The sequence below is a fragment of the Phascolarctos cinereus genome, unplaced genomic scaffold, assembly GCF_003287225.1.
Source record: "Phascolarctos cinereus isolate Bilbo 61053 unplaced genomic scaffold, phaCin_HiC Scaffold_3;HRSCAF=262, whole genome shotgun sequence".
NCBI classification, from domain to species: Eukaryota; Metazoa; Chordata; class Mammalia; order Diprotodontia; family Phascolarctidae; genus Phascolarctos; species Phascolarctos cinereus.
Window position 1 is genome coordinate 100613720 of NW_027555736.1, and position 26104 is coordinate 100639823.

The following is a 26104-nucleotide window of genomic DNA, read 5'->3' on the forward strand; positions in this document are numbered from 1 at the left end:
AAAGGATATGGTCAGGTAGTTTTCAAAAGAAAGTAAAGTTGTCAGCTATGATATGAAAATGTTCTAAATCAACAAGAATAGTATGAAAAGTAAAACAATTCTGAGGATCCAACTCATATCTGTAAGACTGATAAAAACTGCAAAAAAGGAAAATAACAATTATTTGATGGGCTGTGAGAAAAAGCTCCAGATGTTCCTGGGCTCCAATATAGGGCAACCTTAGCCACAGACTCTGCCACATGGTCTGGCAGCCCATGTATAGGGCTTAGGTAACAACTTTCTCTCTCTCTCTCTCTCTCTCTCTCTCTCTCTCTCTCTCTCTCTCTCTCTCTGTGTATGTGTGTATTTTTTAATCAATTTCTTACATATCTTGAGGTATCAAAACTTTCATTAGAAAAATTTGCTTCAAAGATTCATTCTCCCAGTTTTTCTCCTAATTCTAATTAGAATTATTTTGTTAGAGCAAAAAAATTTTTAATTTTGTAAAATCAAAACTGTTTTGTCTCCTGTGATCTTCTCTATCCCTTGTCAAAACTCTCCTCCTATCTAGAATTGTGAAAGATATCTTCTTTCTTAATCTTCTCAAGTGTTTATATGACCTTTCATATCTAGGTCAAGTATCCATTGGGAGATTATTGCAATATATTGTATAAGCTGTTGATGTAAGACTAGTTTCTGGCTCTGTTCCAATTTTCCCAGAAGTTTCTGCTGAATATTGAGTCCTTACCCTGCCTGAGTGGTTAGGTTTATCCAAAACTATGTTACTATGGTTGATTTATTCAGGGTCTTTTGTTATCTATTGTTTTGCTGATTAACTTTTCTATTTTTAAAGCAGTACTATATAGTTTTGATGACTACTACTTTGTAGGTTAGTCTGAAATATGGTACACTAAAGCCCCATTCCCCCACCCCTCTCACCTTTTTTTATTATTTTCTTTAAGATTCTCAAGTTTTTCCTCCTCTAGAAAAATGTTATTATTTTTTCTAGTTCTACAAAATCTGTCTTTGGTAGTTGGATAGTATAATTTCAGGAGTACTTTCCCTTTTATTACATTGGCACAGCTGGGCCCATTCCTAAAAGTCAATCTACAGCTTAATAAGCACAGAACTTAACAACATATGCTGGCACAGCTTTTGAAAACAGGGTACCTTTCCATGTCACAAGGCATCATACTCTGACTACACTAGAGGAACTCAATACCTTCATTAGAAAAATCAAATAACAAAGAAACAAAACTGCATTAACACAAACTTAAGAGGAAACACCCACGAGAGCAAGGCAAAACAAGATAAGAAACCTGTCTTTTAGAATTAGAAATTGCTCTTGGCATCTTTCACTGGAAAGTTGAATAAAAGCTAAGAAGAGAGAAGATTAACTTCAAATGAAAACATTATTTTCATGAAACAAAAAATTGTCACTTTTTTTTTTGCTCTTACTCTCATTCTGAACCCTGAATGCTAAGGACTCACCTGTTTCCAGCAGTGACTTCAACGCATGTGTAGAAAGCTGGTTCACATTCAAAGTTATTCATCACAATACCATGATAGCCATTTTGAACGTGCTGATTTATGCCTTTTCTACGAAAATGATCCAAAACTTTGTTTATGCTGTCTATGCCATTTAAAATGGCCTGTTTAAAAAAGAAAAGTATGTTAGAAGTTTAAAACATTACCTCCAGTAGCATTCTGCCAAAAAGAATGAAACTAAAGTACATAGACTTTTATGGTACTATCTAAAATATTAAAGCATAAAATAACCTTAATACTAATAATGGTTCCTACAGATGATACAGTTATTTTACTGACAATCATAAGATACCTGTCACCTAGTGTTCATTTAGTGTTTTGCCATCTGTACTATTTACTACCTGATACCAACAATGGCTCAGCACGACTGTAATTTTCTTTGTGGCACGATAGATTCCATGAAATATTTGCAACAACAGTCTTCAGTTAAGTTTATTGAAAAGTACACTGCCCACCTTTCCTGTTGCTGCTCTAAGAAGCTGCTGCTTCTTTTCAAGATCTTCTCGTTTGGCAGCAAGCGCTTGTTGTTCTGCATTTTCCTCTCTCCATAAATAACTGTGAATAAAAATAATTTCTTTTAATTAAATAAATGAAGACATTGAGTAGAAACCTTTTAAAACAAAATAAACAAATTACAGTTGAAAACTAATGTTCATAGATGTTCCAATACTTTAAGACATAAGAAAACAGTAAATAAATTCACACATGAAAACTAAAACATTACTAACTTTCTTTCACTCTGTAATTCATCTTTCTTGTTCTTTACTTCATAATATTTTCTATCCAGTTCTTCCACTCGAGCCTTCACTTCATTAAGATCCTGATCCAGTTTCTAAAGGAAATAAAAATCATTTAACAATACTATTCTAAATAAAGCCTCTACTTTAATACATTTTTTATTGAGGAACTATCTTCAGAGGCAGAATGCCACTGTAAACTTTATAATTAAGTAATTTATTATGAATAACATTACTTCTAAAAAGAAAACACAAACATGAAATAAACTCAGCCCTGGAAAGCAATGTTATCTAAATGAAATTAAATTCACTAAAAGATCTAACTCTCATTTCTTCTCTAAAAATTCATTCTCTGAGAATTTTTAAATATTATTTTTATTTTCAGTTCCAAATTCTATCCTCTCTACATCCCTCCCCCACCAATGGAGAAGGCAAGGAAAAACAGTACCCATTATACACATTAAGTCATGTAAAACATATTTGCAATTTAGCCATGTTTAAAAAAAGGCAAGAAAAACAAAGGAAAAAAATCTTTCAGTTTGCATTCTGAGTCCATTAGTTCTTTACGTGAAAGTGGATAGCATTTTATATCATGAATCTTTTAGATTTGTGGTAGATCATTGCATTGACCAGTCTTTCACAGCTGTTAACCTTTATAGTTTTGCTGTTACTATGAAGATTGTTCTTCTGGTTCTGCTCACTTCACTTTGCATTGTCTCATAAGCCTTCCCAGGTGTTTCTGAAACTATCCCCCTTCATTTCTTACAGCATGTAGTAATCCATCATATTCATATGCCATTACTTATTCAGCTAGTCCCATCCTCTTAGTTTCTAATTCTTTGCCCCCACAAAAAGAACTGCTATAAATATTTTTTGTACATATAGGTCCTTCTCTTTTTCTTAGATCTCCTTAGGGTACAGATCTAATAGTGGTATTTCTGAGTCTTAAAGGGTATGTACCAGTTTTACAGCCTTTTGGGCACCGTTCCAAATTATTCTCCAGAATGGTTAACCAGTCTGCAGCTCCATCAATAGTACACTAGGATACCTATTTTCCCACATCCCTTCCAACATTTATCATTTCCCATTTCTATCATCTTAGTCAATCTGATAGGTATGAGGTGATATCTCAAAGTTGTTTAAGAATTTTATAAGAGATATGTAAGGCATAGGTTTCTTTGGACATCAAGAATATTATTTGCAGTGGTTCTCCCCCACCACCAGGGGAAAAATAAGAGGTATATACCTTAGTATTTGTAGTACAACCAAGAGAAATAGAAAAACTTTTAGAGCCTTAGAAGAAAAAGATGTTTATTTTCTTAAGGATAGTCTTAAGCTAATTTGCAAACCAATGCTAATTGACAAATATACCAAAAAATCCTCCTGCTAAGAATATAATAGAATTAACATAAGACTTACTTTTCACTGCCCAGAAACCACAACTGGCTTCTTGATAGACATCTACTTTTTCAAAGAGACTTCAAAGGCAATCTAGTTCAGCTCACACTTAAATAAGAATTCCTTTTAGAACAACAAGAATGTAAGCTCCTTGAGGGCAGGAGCTATTGTACTTTTCTTATCTCCAGCATTTGGTCAGTAATTGGTATAAAGTAGGCACTTAATAAATGCTTGTGGAATTTCTTGCTTGATTTAATATCAAACCAATGCTCCTCAATAACCATTCTACTTTGGAATGGCTCTAATTTTTCAGTTGTTTTTCCTTATACCAAGCCTAAATTTACCACTTCGTAAGTTTCTATTCATTGCTTCTAAATGTACAAGCAGAATAAATCTATTCTCTACTCCATATGAAAACTTTTCAAATACTTAGAGATAGTTCTATACTATCTTCTACATCTCTTTTCTCTAGGGTAAATAACTCCAGTTCCTTCAGTTCTGATATGGCACAGACTTTTTTAGGTCTTTCATCATGCTTGCTGTATTCCTCTATGCTCTCCAGCCTACTAATGTTTTCCCCTAAAGATATGGTTTGATCAGCACAGAACAGGCCTATCACCTACTCTTGTGCACATTAGTTTGGGTGCCACTTAACAGCAGTGTATCATATTAAGTTTGCTGCATGTTAAAATCCTCTTGCATCTTGTATTTCAAATTAACAAGTATTACTATATGAACAGCACTTGAGTTTTAAAAAATCACTTTCTAGCTAGGCATGGTGGCACATACTTCATACTGGGTTGGCTGGGGCTGAAGGGAATCTCACACTCAGGAGTTCTGAGCTGCACTGAGCCAAGTCTCCCATTTTAAGAAAAGAATACTTCCACAATCTGACTAACACGCACAGTGAAGAGGTGTTCATGTCCCTTTACTTTCTCCTTGTAGGGAGATCAATCAGCTTACACTTTAAGCATAAACATTTGGCCATGGAGAAATACAAATATTACACATTCTACACAGGTCAATGAAAAAATTATCCCTGACCATCATCCTCAATTCTTGCTCATCAGAATCTGGACTCTGGACCTGGGACTGCTTTGCCACAGTGAGGACCCAACTGAAATTACATAACATAAATTTATAGCGGATCTGGTCAGCACAGTTTGATGATTTTCTATGGCTTTGTTCAGCCACAAAGAAGTAGAAGTGAAGGTAACAGACGGTGGGAGGAATCCAAGGCTGAGGAGCTTGGCAGAGCAAGACACGCAAAAAGGCAAGAGACTCTAGAGAAGGGGATAATGTAGAGCTGAACCAGTTCACCAAGAGATCAAGTGGAGAAGGGAGAAGAATATAGCAAATGCAGGAGTGACAACTTGGGAAAGAACTGAGGGATGGTGAGAGGGAAATCATGGCAAGGGTAAAGAAAAGGGTTTTGGGGTGCAAAGCAGAGGGAGAGGTGGAATGACAACAGACTGATCAGATGAGGTAATTTCAGGGTCCGTAAAAATGTAGATAGTAAAAACAATATTTTTTTTTACCATTTTATGATTTTCCATGTTTTTATGAATCTAGATTTTATTTTGTATGATTCCATTCTTATCATATTTCAGAGAACTAGACTATTTAGGCTAATATGTTTAAAAATAAAACTTCAAAAAAGATAAACATTTTATATTTAAAATCTGTTAAGTATAACTACCTCAGAACTAAAAGAGAATAAAAATATTCAAAACTTCTTACGTTGTACTGCTCCAAATTTTTTTCTTTATTAGCTTCAGTATCTTCCAAATCCTTGTGTATAGCAGCAATCTGTCGTTTTTTGTCATTAATAGCTTGATCTAAAGACTTTAGCTCCTTTTTGATCCATTTATCTCTTTCTTCTTTGGATGTAAACTGGCTTCCTCGACCTTGCTTTGCATAAAGGTCTGTTCTTTCCTGGGTAGCTTGTGCCAATCTATTCATGATTGATGAATGTTAAATAGATCAAAAAAAGAAAAAGATTATTCAATACTAAAAAACTGGGGGTTAAACATTACACAAAAGGATTTTAAGAATGTATATGAAAGAAGAACCAAAACAATAGAAACTGAATGCTGCAAAATTATAACGACCAACTTTGGCTCCAAAGAAAAGATATAAGATTATTTCCCTCTGCTTCACTGTGGAGATGGGAGATTCCAGGTGTGGTACACTGCACATAATCAGACTACTTTGATATATTGGCTGATTTTGTTGAACTTTATTTACTATACGCAACAACAATAATCTGGAAAACTCTATGGACAAGATGACGTAAAGGGAAAGTGCAGGCTTATTGAAAATATAGCTCAATAAACAGAAATGTGGGATTTTTTATGGCATTTTCATTCATTCAGTGAACATTTATTAAGCAGTTATGTATGCCATACTAAGCTAGCAAAGGCAAATATATATAAGCTGTGGTCCCTGCCTTCAATGACTCTAGTAAACTGCACAAACTAGAATTCAGATTGCAATCATAGGAAAAGCAAGGAAGATACTCCAGGTTTAGGCTGATCCAAAAAAGTCTGGAGGATCATAAGGGGACAAAGGGGGTAAGGGAAAGGAGAGAAATAAGTTAATCCTAGGGATCTACTAGGGCAGGGGTTGTTAACCTTTTGTGTTATAAACTCTTTTGGTAGTCTGGTGAAATTTGTGGACTCATTCTCAAAATGCTTTAAAATGCATACCATAAAATACACAGGACTACAAAGGAAACCAATTCTGCTGAAAGAGTTATGAAAATGTGTGCGTATATATACATATGTAGGGATGTATACAGATGTATATAAAGTACATTGCTTAATTCTACAGTCTCCAAATTTACCACCCTGTGGCCAACCTGGTGATCAGCGTCTCTTCAAATTAGGCTGGTCCTCAAATGAAAGCCCAATAAACTTTCACAGAATCATAGTAATTTACAGATTATCTAGGACAGCCTCCTCATTTTGGATATGGCTCAGACAGCTAAAATGAGTTGTCCAATGTCATACAGGGAGCAAGTAGCAGAGCTGGAATTCAAACCAAAGTCACACAACAATACAATAAATCTGCACAAGAATGTATAATAGATTTCAGTTAAAAGGGCCCTTAGAGGTTAAGTCCAACCTTCTCACTTTATAAAAGGAAACCTCTAGGTCACAAATTGTTTTTTGTACAATGCTACTTTTCTAGCAACATGCTGATACATGGTGTAACTGTGAAGTAAATAAATAGTTCACAATTATATAGCACTTCAACATTCTTAAAGCATGTTATGTACATATTTAATCAGTCGTATTACTTCATAATTATACCAGTGATATTTGGAAAGGTGAATAGAAATAGCATACTAATATTATTAATTTCTAAACAGATAATTAAAAATTTTGGTCTCTAGCTTTTCTGAGTGTGGCCTCTGAACTTAATACTTGTATCAGAAAAAAAATCCCAGACCTAGCAATTCCTCGTTCTTCCTTTTCTTTTACACTGTTGAATTTAGGTTCAGTTTCTGCAAGCTCTTTTTGCTTTTCCTCTATTTTCTCAAGAAGCTTCTGCCTTTCTTTTAACAGGCGTTTCTGAAAATGAAGGAAGAAGATAACATGAGAACTATTTCAGTTAATTTTATACTAGTATAAAAGATATACTCAAAGAAATATGAGCAAAACTACTTTTCAAGAAATAATGCAAGCCACAAAAAAAAGCCATCTTACTCATTTACTGATTCAACAAACATTAAGCACCTATCTGAACTGAGATCATTTGATGTGGCAACTTACTAAAAAAAAAGCTAGACATGAATTTTTTGTGGCAAGAATCTGCCCAACCATTTTAATCTACATATTTCTTTTTTTTTTAAATTTCAGCTTACCCTTTGCTCACTGTTGCCTGCTAATTCATCTTGCAAATCCTTAGCTTTAAGCTCTAATTTAGTCCTCTGTTTAATTTGTTCTTGTCTTTCAGCACTAAGCTGCTCTTTTTCTTCTTTCATTGCTGAAATTTTTGTTTTCAACTCTCGAACCTGTCGTTCAATATCCTATATTAAAAAAAATGGGTTTAACAGAAATTAGCTGAATGTCATAGGACCACAGATTTAAAAGAGAGAACACAGAAGTCCTAATTTATATATAAAGAAACTAAGGCTTCAAAAGGTTAAGTGACTTGACCTTCATAATGAACAATTAACCACAAAATTTAGGTATTAATCTTTAACTTGTTCCCATAATTCCAAATCTACTTCTCTTTCTAAAAGGAACAGAGCTAAGATTTGTACATAGATTAACTGACTCTAAAATCAATTCCTTTCACTACCACATTATGCTAGTTCACAACAATTAGAAGGCAAATCTAATATGGACTACAGTATGTCACTAATCTTTTCCCTCTCCTGTGTCTCTTTCCTTCTTACTACCTTTTCTGTATTCTCCCAACTTTTAAATTCCTTAAAACTTAGTGAAAATGGGACAGGGCATAAGTTGTAAATAAATAAAATATTACCCTTTCCCAACCTATACTCAAAATGTGCGAATTCCTACCTGCTCTCACTCTGTCTCTCTAACCACAATCATTCATCTGCACTAGCTACACTCTCCTCCCCAATCTGATCCCCTGGTGAAGTAGTTTAAGTCTACGCTGCCCCTTTCTCTAGAGTTCCTTGCCCTCTTACCCTTTTGCTGGTCTTGCTCTGCTATGCCCCTTAGCCTTGGATTCCTCCTACCATCTGTTACCTTCATTTCTACTCATGTGTGGCTAACCAAAGCTATAGAAGATCATCAAACTGCGCTGACTGAATCCATTATAAATTTGTACTACATAATCTCAACAGGATCCTCTCTATGGCAAGACAGTGCTTCTATGATTCCCTATCAGTCAACCACAGTGGCTTTTCCAAAACATTTTATTGCTCATCAAACCACTCATAGTACCCCTCCCTCTTAACTAAGCACCTTACCCTGTATTTTATTGAAAATAATTGAGGCCATTGACTAAGAACTCCCTCTTCTCTCTTCCTCCTCATTGCATAGCCCTCAAATGATTTCTATAATGATTTCCTCCTTCATCCCTGTCTCACAAGAGGAGGCCCTTTTCCTGACCAAAGCACACACCCTCTACATGTACAAGTGATCCCAATCCATCTTATCTTCTCCAGCAGGTTGTCCCCTCTATCACTTCCATTTTATCATCCAGGCTCTAAACCTAGGTATCATCTTTGAACTCAACTCTCATCCCCCATGTATAATCTGTGGCCAAGACCTGTTGATTTTACCTTCACAACATCCTTCATATCCCCTTCTTTCCTGACACTGTCACTACCCTAGTAGAGGTCCTCTTCACCTCACACTTAAGACTACTGAAACAGTCTGCTGGTTGGGCTCCCTACCTCAAGTCTCTTCCCACCCCAGGCCATTCTCTACTCAGCTGTCAAATTGGTCTTTCTACAGTATAGGTCTAACCATGTCTTTTCCCCTTACTCCCATTAAGTAAACTCCAATAGCTCCCTATTACCTCAGGATCAAATATAAAACCCTTTGTTTGACTTCTAAAGCCCATCCTAACTTTCTAGTCTTCTTACATTGTATTCCTATCTATGTACTCTGGGATCTAATGACTCTAGCCTCCTCACTGTTCCTGGTACAAGACACTCCATCTCCCTATTCCATGCATTTTTTACTGGCTGATACCCATGCCTAGGATGTTCTTCCTCCTGGATTCCATCATTAGCATCTGATCCTCACTTTTTTCCTCCTTCAAACTCTTGGTTCTCTTTAGGCTGTCCCCCTGAATTCTATTCTCCTTCATCTCCATCTTTTGGCCTGACTTTCTTCAAGTCCCAGCTAAAATCCCATTTTCTGCAAGAAGACTTTACCAATCCCCTACAATGCTAGTTCCTTTCCTCTGAGAATACCTTGAATTTGCCCTGAATCTCTCATTTGCACATGGATGTTTTCAAGATGTCTCTCCCATTAAAATGTGAGTTACCTGAGGGCAGGGATTGTTTTTGCCTTTCTTTGCATTCCCAGTGCTTAACATTATGATTGCCACATGGTAAGTGCTTAATAAATGTTTAACTACCTGTGGCTCATATTCACAGGTATACAGCCTGTTAGCTATTAAGGCTATAGTGATTTTCTTTCCCCACGCAAGTACAGAAGGCTCTTTATCCACCAGAATGACCAACCTACTATAATCTTACCTCCATCTTATCTCTAGCATCCTGTTGAGCATCTCTTAATTGTCTCGATTTCTCTCCACTTGTCTCCCTTTTAGCAGACAGCTGCAAATAAAAGACACTACCAAATTAACTATAAAGGACATATGAAGAAAGACTATTTGCATTCAGAGAAAGAACTGATAAATAGAAGAATGTATAGAATAATTACTCCCACACCTATTTGTGCCCAATGGTGGTCATCTCTAGAGCACAGTGGGGGGTGGGTAGAAAAAAAGGAGGAAAAAAAAGAAACTTACACAATACTTTTGTTGTATATTTGAAAGGAATAGCAAGTTGTGCATAGTAAATTTGCAGTTTCATGTACAATCATCTTTTTTACTGTATATGTTATAGAAATGTTTGTTTTATTTCATAAAAATGCACTAATGTAACAAAAAAAAGCAAAAAGCATTCTGGCAATCAGGACACAGCCCATAAAAAGCCACAGAAGCAAGAGATGAAATGATGAATATGTGGAACAGGAAGTAGGTTAATTTGACTTTGGGGGCAGAAATTGGATGAGATAGCCTCTGAGCCACCTTCTAAATCTGAATGCTTGTGATTTCAGAATATTTAAAAAAAAACCCTAGGAAATTATGGAAAAGTCAGTTAAAAATTATTCTCACTCTTTTTTTAATCCAGCTAGAGCAATCTTTATTTAGGACCATTTTTTTTTTCAATGTCACTATTCATTTTGCTCATCAAGAATAAAACTGACAGGCATAGTGATAAATCCTAAATAAAGTACTGTTTAGTGCTCAAAAAAAAAGACACTACCACTGCTTAGGCATAAGTACTTGTCTACTATTTCCCAATATTACCCAAATACTTCTATTCCACATACTTGTTCACCTTGTTTTAAGCAAAGCTGTTCTAGGAAAATGTGAATTTACACTTATATACTGGGGTTGGGGGAAAAGGAATAATTTTTTGATTTATAAAATAAGTTTTTATTTTAAAAAAAATTTTTTTCCAGAGGTAATTGGGATTAAGTGACTTGCCCAGGGTCACACAGCTAGTGTCTGAAGCTGGATTTGAACTCAGGTCCTCCTGACTCCAGGGTTGGTCTCTATCTACAATGCCACCTAGCTGTCCCTAAAAGAGGGGAATTTTGCTAAGATTCTTTTAAATAGCAAAATCTCTAATATGTATGTTTTAAATTACTTCATTATGAAATTCTGCATATAATTTTTCAGAAACATCTCTATAATATCAAGTGAAGTAATCTAGTATCTTATATCAGAAACAAGAAGAATTCCAATACTTTCTTAATTACCACTAGTTATATTATTCATGGAAGGAACAGGTAGCTAAATATAACCAGTTTTTTGAGTTTCTAAGTTAGGTGATCTAGATTTGTGGAAGAATTAAAAAAAAAGTTGTATTTCGAATAATTCATTATCAGAGCTGAGCAAAATGAATCTAGAATGGGAGTAAAAACCTTCCATTAAAATTAAAAAGGGCTAGTCTGTCTTTACAAGATAATATCCCTTTCTTCTGAAATAATTCCTCAACATACTCGGAAGAGGCAAATCAAATATATGAAAACCACATAAGTACTTGGGATTCATTTTAGTTTGGATTTCAAAATACCTAACATTTGCTTTTTAATTAGAAAGAAAAATATTTTCTAGTGGACTCATTCAAAATAAGAAAAGCTAAATATCTTTTTTTAAAGAAAAAGTAGTTAAAAGGTACAATGTTTATCCAAAAATGAAAAGAATTACACCTTAAGTGGCAAAGATAGACAACTTTTTTACCTCATCGAGTTTGGCACGGGTTTCATTAAGCTCTTGATTATAAATGGTATATTCCAGGGCTCTCCTCATTTTATCCCATTTTTGATACTGTGCAAGTTCTTCTTTTTCCTCCTCTAGAGTATGTAATCTCTCTTCAATATATTTTAACAACTCATTGATTTTTTCCCGTTTGCCCTCTTTAAGAAAAAAGGATAAGAACAATTTTACATAATAAAGTGTACTTTTCAAAGATGCCACGAATTGAATTTAATTTTAGGAGTATGCGACATTCACTTTACATTAAACATCACAAAAATTTAAAATAAATGAGGCTTATCCTGCTTTAATAAACCACAACAGGTAGAATCATTATTTTAAAAGGGACCAAAGACCATTCCAATACCCAGAAATATCAATGCCAGATCCTTCAATAACCACATGTGGTGAATAACTCAGTTGTAAGCTTCATGTGAAGCTGTCTCTCCTGCTAACAGTGTTTCTTCTCATACAAAAACATCAACATACCATACTGGGCCACTGAGTTAGTGCTAAATTATGGAAGTTACGGAAGTGTGTCACAACTGAATTTACAATTTGCATATAGCACATGTCATAATCTGGTACTTTTCTATTCTGTTAGAGTTAAAGATCATAGATCTTAGATGCTTATGGTCTATGAAAACACAACTAAAGTAAAAATAGCATGTCTATGGAAAATGTATTTAGTGTTGGAATGATTACTGCATATTCTATTACAACCCCTAAAAATGACAAATTTACTTAAAACCTTATTTTTCAAGTCTTGTTCTGACTCAGTTCAAGTGTGGCCAAAATATTCACTGAGCTAAAGCACATTATTATGCTCTAAATATTCAGTAATAAACTGTTTTAAAGACCTTTGTCTTTAAGATTTTAACTTCTGATAGTAAATGCAAAAACACTAACTCACTTCTCAGATTTGTAAAACAATACAGTATTCTTAAGTAAAAATGTAGCTGTTTAATGTACCACATAATTTGTTAACCTATATTCACTACATAACAATGCACTATATGTCAGAATGGACTCTATAATAAACTGGAGTCTTTCAATAGATCTTTGGTTTCTACAGCAGAGATTCTTTCAAGAATCAAGCTTTTGCTGAAATTATAAACAAAAGTCCCTCTCCACCTTTGTTGTTAATAAAATGTTTTCCCCTTTAACAGAAATGTAATGGGTTGTCTTTTGTAAAATACTCCATCTGACCAAGGGCTAAACGAAATATTTTGACATACTATGGAATTAGGATTAATTTACACTAATGTTGTATACAAAGAGTGGCATTAAAAAAAACAGTTAACATCTGTCAAATGCAGTAGAAAATAAAAAAAGGTTGGTGTATGTGTTTTCCTTCTTTTCCTCTCACCTAAAGTAGAGTGTTCATTTAATACAACTGTAAGTTATTTTACTCTTACAGCTGATAACTTAGCAAATGCTTTTTCATCAAAACCTTTTTTACTAGGCAGTAAACAATATTACTCTACTTGTATTTTTAAATCTTTCTCATGGTAAGAATTTTGCTTCTTTGCAGATTAGAAAAAGCATACTCTTCTTGGTATCCTCAGTAAAGCTACTAAGTGCTATCTTCAATCTTGTAGTAACTAGGAATAAAAACCATGTAAATGAAGCTTTAAATATTTCTTTCAAAATACACCAATATTCTTAAAATATAAACATTCTAAAACATCACAGCCAAATTACCAACACTGAAATATTTATAAAGTTGGCAATGTTCTTTACTTCACTTACATGCCTTTATTAACTGCCTTGGTAACGTTATCTTGGGCCTATGAAGTTGTATAAGCATAGTTCTTTTGCTAACAATGATCTCTACTTCTTATACAATAGTAAAAGATAATACTGAGCTGTACAACCCATCAACTACTACAAGCACAACCTAACAATGGACAGTTGTAAAACTGTAAACTTTTTACACTGCTTTTTTGTTAATGCAATTAATGTTTTGCATGTGTGATTTAATCCTTAAATACAAAAAAAGTAAAGAAATTATACTTAGAAAACTACCAAATTGAATCTTATAACTTTACAAACTTCCTAAAAGAATCCTAAAGTACTATTTCTCCTCAACCCCCAATATGCACAAGGAACTGAAAACTTAACAAAACTGAAATTCCTGTGTTCCTTTAAAGTAGGTACCAAAACCCTTGTACTTATTAATAATGAAATCCTCAACGATAAGAGTAAACCAAGGCACACAACTGATGAAATGAAGTAACCCCTAACACCACTGTATTTCAATTAAGGAATAAATGTCATAGGGAAACATTAGACTTCAAATTATTTCAAATTGGCTATTTCTCTACAAAATTACATATGTACTATCAAACATCATACATCTTTGGAATTAGGAATTACTCTTCACAACTAAAAAATAAGCTAAAACCAGAAAAGTTATTTTACCTGTTTCTTTCATTAAAGAAATGCTTTCCTCTTTACGTTCATCATATACTCGAGTACCAGCTACTTCTCTCAACAGCTTCAGTCTCTGAGAGTCAGGTGCTGTGGCCATCTGGTTAATCTAAAAATGTTAAATTAATAGTTAAATGACTACATATTGCTCTTTCACTAAGTTTATTCAAAAACAAAAGCTAAACAGAAAGTTCTATCTTGATTAAACTGTTAAAAATATGCAAATACTTGATACCTTCTTTCATAATTGTTTTAATAAATCACAAATTTGATATTTTAATATCTGCGATCTAATATCTGAAATACATATACTCCTCAAGAGAAATTAACTTAAAAACACCAAATTTGGAATTAAAGTATTCACAGCCTTGCTTTGAAAAAAGGACTTCCATAAATGATTGTATTTGGAGGTCCAACACTATCTTACCAGTCAACATACTGCTTTTAGTATCCTCAGCAGGATACAGAAAATCAAAGGCTTCTTGTGTTGGGGAAATCACCTGAGCCACTAGGACAGTTATGGCTTCTATAATACTTTCATAAAGAAGAATGAAGAATTATCATGGACATAAAGTATTAGGGGTTGGTGAAACATGTCAAAATTAGTAAAACTTTAAGGACTGCTGCTGTTACAAAAGAATGCAAGATGACAAACAATTTTCTTACTGGATTTCTGTTAACAGTTCATTTTCTTTTTCATCATTTCATTTTGTGGTATTTTGAAGGTAATATTTTTAACTTATCAGAACATTAGTTTTCCCTTAATGAAGTTTACAGAGTCACTGTTATAATCTTAATATGATGCTACCTTTGAAAGGTAATATGATCATATTGCCTTATAAAAGCCACATTTTTTCCAGGTAGAAGGTATCTCAAACTTTACAAAAGTCAGTGATAAAACAAAATTTTATGAAACACACTTTTGTAACCAAGAAATTTGTTTAGTATTTACAATACCCTTGCATATTACTGAAGCAAAAATTTCAATAATAATAATAAATACAAAGTGGTCAAAACTGAATCAAAAAGTTCTTTCTAAACCTAAGAGGAAAATGAGATTTGTTTAATTAAAAGTAAAGCAAGTGGCTCATATACCCTTCACAGCAACAAAAAAAGAGAAATAAACTAGGTGCCCAATGATTAGGAAATAGTTAAATAGTAATATATATATGCATATATATATATATATGTATATATATATGTATATATATATATATAAAAAATATTATTTTGTTGTAAAAAATGACAAATGCAAGGAATTCAGAAAAACATGGGAAGTCTGGTATGAACTGAAAAGGCAAAGTAAATAAACCCAGAATATACACAATTACTACAATAATGAAAATGAAATAATAAAATAATGAAAACAAAAAGAATACCACAATGAAGCTGGACCCTGAGGAACTATAACAGATCCTGGAGTAGGAGAATAAAAGAGGAAACATCTCTCGCTTTTCAGTGGGGGGAGGGGGGGATGTTATGGACACAAAAGCATTGGTACATATTATCTGCTGACAACTTTGTGTTTGTTGGCTTTGCTTAACTATCTTTCTTTGTTACAAAAGAGAACTACTTGGTGAGGAAGTGAAAGGGATATCCAGAAACAATGGTGATATAAAAACAAGAGTCATCAACAAAATTTATTTTGTTTTAAGAAAACATTAGTCTCAATAAACCAAATTTATTCAAGTGTCCATATGCAATTGTTCATTACCTTTCCTTGTTTTACAATGTAATAAGGATTACTTCGAGAAAATCCAGCACTTTCAAGTAGATTCATCACATCATTTTTCCTGTCAATAAAAAAATAGATATATTTTCATATGAATAATCATAAAATTTTTCACCTCTAAGTATAAACTACTGACTAGCTCAGTTGTTAAGTAACTTAAAGGAAAACAAACAGTTGATTGTTCAACAAAGATGAATTTTATCATTATATTTTAAGGACATTTTAAAATTTTTTGTATCTTTAGGAAATAAATAGCCAAATAAATACTAATTAAAGAAAAATCAATGTAGGCATACTAACAGGTGTGGGGAAAAAAGTACTGTTGTCATTATTTTTATTGGCTAAAGAAGAAAAAGGAAACTACTTACGTTACCATTTTCTTATCTAAAAAATACTGATCTTTTTTGGCACCAATTACTCTACGAAGTGAAACTTCTTCTTTATCAATCTAATAAAACCAAAAACAAACATATAACCATTTAAGTTTAGCTTACTGCATTCATTTTAAAGTACCCAAGTATACTTGCTATATTTACTTTAAATGTGATACATATAAGTGAAGCTACACTATGAATATATACAGGCTTTATCAAACATCTCATTTCTCACCTGGCTGTACTACTTTGGGACTTTTCTAACCGACATTTCCATCATGTTTTCCTTTCACCACCCCCCACCTCACCCATTTCAGTTTCCTTTTGTAGACTGTCTTCCCCTCCAATAGGCTGTGAGTTCCTTGAGGGTAGGGATTGTCCTTTTTTCATATTTGTATCCCTAGCACTTAGCACAATGCTTGGCACATAGGCACTGAATAAATACTTATTAACTACTGACTATTATCTTACTTGGTCCTATTTCTTAACATATTTCTTCACATAATATAAATCACTTGAACTTTTAACACTTAATTTTTTCCTAGAAGGTACTTTGGAAAGACGAAATTAGAAGATGAAAGGAAAAAGTTCCAATGAATGTGTTTTGCTTAAAAAAAAAGTTGATTAAAGTTTTAGACACTTTAAAAGTTTATGAAATCTTTGGTATAATTACTGAAAAAATTTAATAAGCAACTCACTGGTAATCTGTTGTCTGAATTATCAAAAATGATCTCAACAAAAGCAGATATGACTCGAGGTCCAGTGCCTTCCTAAAATGAAGGAAAACAATAAATGTGATTTTTTATAGCAGTTTTGTTATTTTCCAACATATACCTTTGAATAGTAACTAACAGACTGTGAAAATGAAGTTTCATCAAATTACTCTATATTCCTATAAGCATGATAACAGGACTTTAGCTTAAAACCACACATACAGCTCTCAAATAAATGGGGGACACCAAGTTGCCTAATGAGGCATGAACCAGCTGGATATAGAGCATGTCAAAGCTTCTGGGATAACTGGAACAGGACAAGGTCTGGAAGCAGTCCCTATCCTTCCAGCCTGAACAAGATAGGAAAGCCCAGTCTTGAGAAGGGGGGGGGAAAAAAGAGAGAGAGAGAGAGAGAGAAGAAAAAGATTAAATGAGCTTAAACTGAAGAAGTAAATGTAATGATTAGACAAAAACAACTTCCTAATAGGGGCATCATTATTTAGGGAAATAGGTATAGAAACAATGGGACTTTTTGATATCCTAATTTTGAGATCAGGGCTTAGCAAAGTGCCTAGCATATAGTAGGCACTTAAAAAACTTACTGAATTTTGTTAGACGGTATAATTATCTAACTATGGTATGTAATTTCAATAATTTTTGTACTACAAAGATTATACATGTCCTCTTGTCCTTCATATTGGAAAATAATTATTTATGGTACTGAGTAAAAATGTGGCTAAAAAGTCCAACCACAACTTGCAAGCCTTTCTAAGCTGGAAATACAAGTACGACTAGCAATGTATTGCCTAGTTTACAGCAGATGCTCCTCAGGTCTTCACACAACTTCAGGTTCTGGTTCCGATTCTCAGCTACCCTACTCCCCAATTCCAAACTCTCCCTTCTCTTCCTCCACAAACCTGTACTCCTGCTTTTTTAGTCCCTTCTTGGGACTTGATCCTCCTTGATGTAAAGATAAGGAAATTTCTCTTATAACAAGTATTTAGGAGCTAGACCCAAATTTTTTGCAAACATTATATCAAATGAGTCCTGTTACTTCCATAAATCAGACTAAACTGCACAGCAACACAATATGGCAATATTAACTGAAAGAACTATGTAAGCTTACTAAAGATTTTTATGCACAGGAATAGGTGATTATTTAAAACACATCTAATATATTAAAAAAATTACACAATCTTACTTACGTGTAACAAAGCCAATCTCTGTTCTGGACGAAGATGACTAAATTCATCACTGAGTACAAACTGAATAGCTATAATAAATAAGCACATAAACACGATCATTAGCATAGTAACTTTTTAAAAAGAGGGAGTAGATTTTTTAAAAAAATAACTGCTCAAAAGATCATAGATGAAGAACTAGAAGGGATGTTAAAAGTCATCTAGTTCAACCCTCTCTTTCACAGAAACAGAGGCCAAGGGAGGTAAGGTGATTTGCCCCAGGTCACAAAGGCAGTAGTAAATGGAAGAGTTAGAATTTGAACTAGGTTTTCTGGCTCCAGATCAAAGCTCTTTCCAACGTCCAATGCTGCCTTTCATTATCTAGAGCACAACTTCAAGAGGCAGGAACTGAAAATAACACATGAATCATATGTTTGCATATGCATAAGAAATATTTTTAAAAAGTGCCCTTTATTATCAGACCCATTAATTATAAGAAACATATGACAAAAATGCTCATAGAGGAAGAAAGAATGTTTACTCGGAGGATAAATTAAATATTTAAAAATAAATTAAATACTACAGTATAGAAATAGGTTATCAAAGGATAAACAACTATTTTTTTGATCAAGTCATGCCAGTTACCTTTCAGCCTCACATTTAAGATACATTGAATTAAAGGTCAAAGATGTTTCATTAATAAATTCTCTTGGATCACAGTTCCTTTTAACACAATCAAGTTGGGTATGGAGTAGATTAGTAAAATATAAACACACTCTGTGATCAGATACTTCATTACAATAGAAAGAAATACTATTAGTTATATGAACCCATTCTAAGTTTCCTTGCCATCAAACTCTAGCAACATGGCAAGATGGGGCTCCTTGACTTTACTGTGGCCCCTGGGAATAGTATCACAGTCCCATTTTAGTGCCAGGGAAATATTTAGTCCAGGCAACAATTCACCTATTCCCAGTTTATGAGGCCAGTAAAGTCCTAACTATCCTGTGAGAGGCATGGATCTGAGAAAGCAACAATGCCATCTCCTTTTTAAAACCTGTCATTAATATTCTTTAAGAATGAAATGGCCAGAAATTTTCCCTCTTCCCAATCCACCTTCCAACATATTTGAGGCTGATTTTATTAAAATAACCTACGTTCCTAGAGTTTTTGTTAAAATGTGACAGTGTGTTATAATTCAATTTCCTTAAAAGGAGAACTTCAAAAGCTGTATTTATTATTTTCAAAAGAATATGTTGTTTTGCCCAGACTATTTTAACCTATTTTCTAGAAATAACCGATAACTGGTTTCACAAAGCATTTTAAAATTTGCAAAACATTTTATATACATTAGTTCATTTGAGCTCTACAAACTGGCAAGAAAAGGACAATGGGTGTTATTTCCATTTTTACAGCTGAGAAAACAGGCTCAGAAGGGCTTTCATAGTCAAGCATTTAGCAAGTATTGGAGGTAGGATTTGAACTCAGATATTTTAACTATAAGATCAGAATTCTCCCCAGTACAACATAAGACATTTAATCCAAAAGGGGTCCTGTTGATGAATCTAACACAAGGAGCTGTTAGCCTTTTTTGCATCATGGACCCTTTGGCAGTCTGATAAAACCTGCAGGCCCCTAAAAATATTCTCAGAATAATATTTTTAAATGCATAATATACATAAGATTACAAAAGAAACCAATGATAATGAAATACAGTTATCAAAATATCTAAAAAATAAGCTCAGACCCCAAGATAAGAACCTAACAAGAAAATCCCAATGAAGATATTATTTACTCGATTACAGAAAGCATTTTTATTTTATTTTTTTAAGTTAGGCAGTGGGGGTTAAGTGACTTGCCCAAGGTCACACAGCTAGTAAGTGTTATGTGTCTGAGGCCAGATTTGAACTTAGGTCCTTCTGAATCCAGAGCCAGTGCTCTATTCACTGTGCCACCTAGCTGCCCCTTAGAAAGCATTTTTAGCTATTTTATAAACACAGCCTAAGAAGATCAGTAAATTAACTGCATTACACTAATTGAAAGATACATCTATTTTAAAAAAAATCAATACCTACCATAAAAAAAATTACTTTTCCCGGATCCATTTCTGCCCACTATAATTTTAAAAAGCACAAATTTTTAAAGTATGAATAAGTCCAAAGCAAATATCACTCTTATACTAAAAAATTTAAAGACTTTCACACAAATTTTCTAATCTTTTATTTAAAATAAATTTTAGTAGTCAAAAGTACACAATAACATGTAAATAAATAAAACGAAATCAACAAATAAAACAAAAAGATTTGCCTACATTACCTGCCATGAGCAAATAACATTTCATGGCCTTCAATCTGAGTTTAAAAAATAAATTTCTTCAATGTTATTAGTCTTTGCTCTTGGCTCAATAATCTAAGCAAAAACTTGAAATTATCAGCCAGCATTCATAATGAATTGATTCATAAAATTTCAGATCTCTAATACATATAAGTAACCTAATGTCTCAAAATACTTACAAAGCTATAAATGATCTAAGTTTTAATTCAGAGTACTAATTAAAAGCAAAGCATAACCACAAAAGGTATAACTACCTACAAGACATTACTACTGATAATGCTACCTTTTGATAACCAATCAACACTAATTTAACTAAGTCAAAATATATATCTCAAAACTAACTCACATTAAAATGCAATGATATAAAGCTATAAACAAATGTGGTTAATGTTTCAAAATTCTGGCCAAATTATCACAAGATAAAACAAAAGTAGGTACCTGTAGCTTTAAACCACTGTGAACCCTAAAGAATAATTTTTTTAAATAAATTACATAACTACAAATAGCCAAAATTATAATGCATTCAATACTTACAAATGGATAGCATTTTAAAAATTTCACCTACAAGCACTATTGCATAGAAAAGTTTATTACATGAGACTAATTAGTTTTATTCAAATAGTAACAAGGTGTGTTACTAGCATGATTGATATTTTGTTGGACATCCAAATGTAATTTGGCAACATAATTGAATACTCACAATATTTTTATACTTAAAAGGATACTTGTCAGATTATACTATTAAAACCAGATTCAATCATTACAATCATGCACAACGTAGAATTTGTAAATATAAAGAATGTATGAATAAATTGTAAAGTATATAAATTATAAAGTATATGCTAGTTGTTATTGGCTAGATATCCCTATTTCTAAAAATACCATATGCAAAATAAAAACTAATAAATGCATACAAATACTGACTCACTAAAAAATGGTTTAAAACAAATTAAATTATTTTCTTCTTGTTTCTGAGAAGACTGAAAGCAATCCTATGGGGAAGAGGGGTGCACGCACATGTGTGTGGTTTATTGGGGGAGGGGAGCTCATATGGAAAAGGAAAAAAATATATTTTACGGGTGTCCTTTTGCTATTTAATCATCATCTTCTATATAAACGTCCATTTGTAGCCAGAACAATATGTGCTATTTTGGTTTCCAATAAAATACAGAGTTAAATCTGTCTTTCAACAGAATGAGTCATTTTTTCTTGGCTGCATCATGCAACTGGAAATGCCCATTAACATTAAAAATTGTACACTAAAAGAAAAAAAAGCAAGGATAGTCTAATTTATGTATGTAGAATGATTTAATAAAGCCACAGTGACTAAGTTATACCAAAATTTAGAATATAACAAGTTGACCAAGGTCATGCTTATTCTTAACACAAATTTCAGTAAAAGGTTATTTTAAATGGATCAAAGGCTTACTCAAAGTTAGCTAAATGGCACATGGTTAATTTGAGATTATAAAGTTCTTTATCCAAAGTATTTCAAGTGTACAAAATGGGTAGTCATCCTTAAGACAGGTTAAAAACTCAGAAGCATTTTGAATGGACTCAGTAAATACTGATACATTTTATTTTTTTTCCCATTTAACTGGTGTCCCAGCTTCAAGTGATATACTTTCAGTGTCCTAAGAAACTCTGATTGAGGTTTAGTTGGTTTTTTTTAAACTAATTTTAATACTTTCATTTTTGAGATTTTTATAAAATTTTTGTATTTCTTCCCTTTCTAATTTCTCATCCAAATGCAAGATGGAAAAGAACTTTTAATTTCTAAACTGTAGACGATAAAATATACACAAGCTTCATTCCAACAACAGGCACTTACCTATGACATTGTGTTTTGAACTGAATGGATCTACAATTGTCTGATCTCTATAACTTCGAAAACCCTGGATGATAACCTGATAGAAAAAATGTTATATTTAAAATATAATACAAACATCCACTTGAATTTTAAGAAACACTGCCATTTTCAAGATTTTAATGTCTTCTTTTCCTTGTCTCCCAGTTTTCAACCAAAAAAAAGCTGGAATGTTGGTGCCCTTCTACGTATATTCCTTCAGCATATCCATTCTTCTTACATATGTATTTTGAGGCGAGTTCACAGGGCTTAGGAAGAAAACATTCTATTGTTGCTTGTCTTACTATGCTATTTTATTAAATGGCTTGCTTTGGCTGGGAGTTGTGGGACGGTTGAGCAGAAAAGAACTTTCAATGTTAAAATATCTGTATTAGAAAGCACTGGTTTAAAAGTATTATTTACTAAAAAGTTCTTATTTCAACCACTACCAGTTTAATTTTTTAGGATCACAAACAGCATACTGTTTAAAGTAGTTCAAAAAGGGTAAATCACACTGCACAGACTTACGTGAACCACTGCACAGTAACCAAATAGTACAGTAACCATCCATCTAAAAACAATCACCAAATTCAACAAAATAGATTGAACTGAACCTTCAACAGGGTGTTTCCTACATTTTCTAAAGCGTTTACTTGTAAAGAATAAGAGAGGCAGCAAAGTATAGTGAATAGACCGAATCAGAAGCCCTCAGTTCAAATTTATCCTCTGGCCAGTCACAATCTCTTGGTGCCTCCAGGCAACTCTTTTAAGACTAAAAGTTAAAAGGCTACTAAATATCTGAGGTGGACTTGAATTCAGGTCTTCCTGACAGATCCAGCATTCTGTCCACTGGGCCACCTAGCTGCTAATGTTGAGGTATGATTGTCAATATGATGACAGCAAGCAGGAAAGGATGATCCCTGGAAAAGCAAGGAGTACTGATGCCACTTTTTCTATTCTAATTGTTGTGTGAAAATTAAATCAAGAGGCATCACTGTGGTTTCTTTCTTGCCTGAGCTTTTTCTGTACTATATCCTTCCTATCTTATCATCCTCCTATATCTTCCTATCATCCCTCAATGCTGGGGATATGTACTAAATGGATGATGTCTACCAGGTATTCAGAGGCAGAGTTCTATGAAATGGAGCTTTGGGCCTTATGTGTTGGCATCCGTGTGCATCAAGGCCTATAGTCCCTGATACCAAGGCAACAGTGCTTGCTACTGAGGCTGGTGGGTGGATCACTGGAGCTCAGGAGTTCTGAGTGCCTGGAGAGCTAAAGCCAATTGGAAGTCTACACTTGACCTGGCATCAATAAGGTGAACCTTGGAGAATGAGGGGCCACTAGGCTTTCTAAGGAAGGATCAAGGCCCAGGTTAGGAATGGAGTAGGTCAACTTCTGTCAATCAGCAGTGAAGTCTGCTGTTTGGGTGAGGCAGGGAGATCTAGCCTCAATAACAAACAGAAATAGGGCACTGAGAACAAATATGAAGAATAACTTTAGTTCAGACACGTACATTGGGCCTAACCTTATTTGAGAAAATTTTGAAAATTGTGAAAATGTGATTCCCCCCCCCCCCGGCAGACATTGCCTAAATCCTTTGATCTAATTTCTCCTTTACTCTTAACTACAACCTTACACAGGTATCTGTGTACATGGGGCATCCCACAAGCAAAACATCAGTTCTAGTGGGATAGGTAGGGACTTCCATTTTATTTTTGTGCCTTATACTTAGTAGGAGCACTTAGGTGGTACAATGGTTAGAGTGTCAGGATTAGAGTCAGGAAGACTCATCTTTTGAGTTCAAATCTGGCCTCAGACACTAGCTGTGTGACTCCAAGTCACTTCACCCTGTTTGCCTTAGTTTCCTCATCTGTAAAATGAGCTGCAGAAGGAAATGGCAAACCACTCCAATATCTTTGCCAAGAAAACCCCAAATTTTGGGGTAACGAAGAGCCAGACATGACTGGGAAAAAAAAAAGATAAATACTTAGTAGTAGAATGCTTGCCAATAGGGGGGCAGGGGGAAGAAAAAAATGTAAATTAAAAAAAGACTAGAAGTTATAATGGAAGTCCTCTACACAGATGAAATCATAGCTCCAGGCAAAAAAAAAAAAAGAAATCATTTAGAAAGGCCTAGAAAAGTATAAAATCTAAGTTTCTGTGTTTTATTGGTATCCTTCAGAACTAATAAAAATCAATCTTTTTCTCTATAAACTCAAGTTTCAATTAGGATGATCTATTTTTTATATGTATATATAGATAGAGGAACAGGGTGAGTTGAAGATGAAGGGGTGATATCTAAAAAATAAAATTAAGGGGTGAGAGAGGATTATACTGGGAGAAGGAGAAAGGGAGACAGAGAATGGGGTAAATTATCCCACATAAAACAGACAAGAAAAAGCTTTTACAGTGGAGAGGAAGTCGGGGAAGGGAGAGGGAATGAATGAATCTCTCATCTGATTTGGCTTAAGGAGAGAATAACATCCACACTCAACTGGGTATGGAAATCTACCTTTTCCTACAGGAAAATACGGGGGAAGGGGTGATAGAAGGGAGAGCAGATTGGGGGAGGGGATAATCAAAAGTAAACACTTGTGAGGAGGAACAGGGTCAAAAGAGTATAGAATAAACAGGGGGTGGGACAGGATGAAAAGAAACACAGTTTTTCACAATATGACTACTATGGAAGTGTTTTGCATGACTACATATGTATAAACTGTATCGAGTTGCTTGCCTTCTCAGTGAGGGTGGGTGGGGAGAGAGGAAGGGAGAGAATCTGGAACCCAAAGTTTTAAAAACAAATCTTAAAGACTGTTTTTACATGCAACTGGGAAATAAGATATACAGGCAATGTGGTATAGAAATCTATCCTGCCCTACAGGAAAACAGAAAGGGAAGAGGACAAAAGAAGGGGGGGAGGAGTTACAGAAGGGAGGGCAGATTAGGGGAAGGGATATTCAGGCTGCACGCCATCTTCAGATTGGGGAGGGGTGAGATGGGGAAAAATCTGCAACCCAAAATCTTGTGGAAGTGAATGCTGAAAACTAAAAATGAAGAAATAATCTTTTTTTTAAAAATGACTTTCTTTAAGGCAAGAAAAAGCACCATTTTACATTTTTCTGAGTTTACTACACAGCAGTGGTATCAAACTCAGGCAAAAGCAGGGGCTACCAATCCATAAGCAATCCACAAGGATCCTTAGAAGATGCATACTGACAGTTTTAAATGTAATATTGTCTAAATGGTACTGTGTTTTTATTTATTTTGTTAAACAGTTCCAAATTATATTTCAATCTAGTTCAGGCCACACTCTGGAATGTTGGCAGGGAGTAGTGCAGACCCTATTTTTGACATCTCTGGACTAGTGGATATAATTACTGCAGGTGAATCTCTGGCTGTGCGATCCTTATAAAGCCAAAGGAAACATTATAGAAAAGCTGCCCTTTGCCTTAGCCCAGGGGTTTTTACCTTTTTTGTGTCAAGATTTCCTTCTCAGAATGTTTTTGAATGCATTTGAATGAATTGAAGGACAAACTTGATTTCAGAATACATATGACTAGAAATGAAATCAATTATGCTGAAATACTGTTATCAAAATATACTTTTAAAAAGTTCAGGACCTCAGGTGAAGAACTCCTGCCCTAGCCTATTATGTAAAGAATACTAACTTTTTTCCTTAATTAATAGAAACTTAGTAACTTCCCTGGCCATACAGTTAGATATAGAAACTATTAGTTTCCTCAACTCTCCTAAAAATCGTCTTACTGGCCACTCACAATAACTGGATATACCTAATTGAGGGATTTGTCAAGTCAGTGTTTAAAGTACCTTAGATAGGATACA

General features: G+C 34.0%; 1 protein-coding gene across 2 annotated transcripts in view; it reads right to left on the reverse strand.

Annotated features, from left to right (window-relative positions):
• SMC3 (structural maintenance of chromosomes 3) overlaps positions 1–26104 on the reverse strand; it is a 44922-nt gene that overhangs the window by 14116 nt on the left and 4702 nt on the right. Inside the window, exons 2-16 of one of the 2 annotated variants that reach the window (XM_020988004.2) lie at positions 22244–22319; positions 20154–20192; positions 18103–18170; positions 16883–16954; positions 16179–16258; positions 15793–15871; positions 14070–14187; positions 11631–11806; positions 9853–9933; positions 7531–7695; positions 7116–7237; positions 5403–5616; positions 2256–2359; positions 1983–2082; positions 1471–1631 (exon numbers count right to left, since the gene is read on the reverse strand). In XM_020988004.2, the coding sequence (XP_020843663.1) occupies positions 1471–1631; positions 1983–2082; positions 2256–2359; positions 5403–5616; positions 7116–7237; positions 7531–7695; positions 9853–9933; positions 11631–11806; positions 14070–14187; positions 15793–15871; positions 16179–16258; positions 16883–16954; positions 18103–18170; positions 20154–20192; positions 22244–22319 (1655 nt within the window). The remainder of the gene's footprint in view (positions 1–1470; positions 1632–1982; positions 2083–2255; positions 2360–5402; positions 5617–7115; positions 7238–7530; positions 7696–9852; positions 9934–11630; positions 11807–14069; positions 14188–15792; positions 15872–16178; positions 16259–16882; positions 16955–18102; positions 18171–20153; positions 20193–22243; positions 22320–26104) is intronic. The other variant, XM_020988005.2, reaches the window with a different exon arrangement.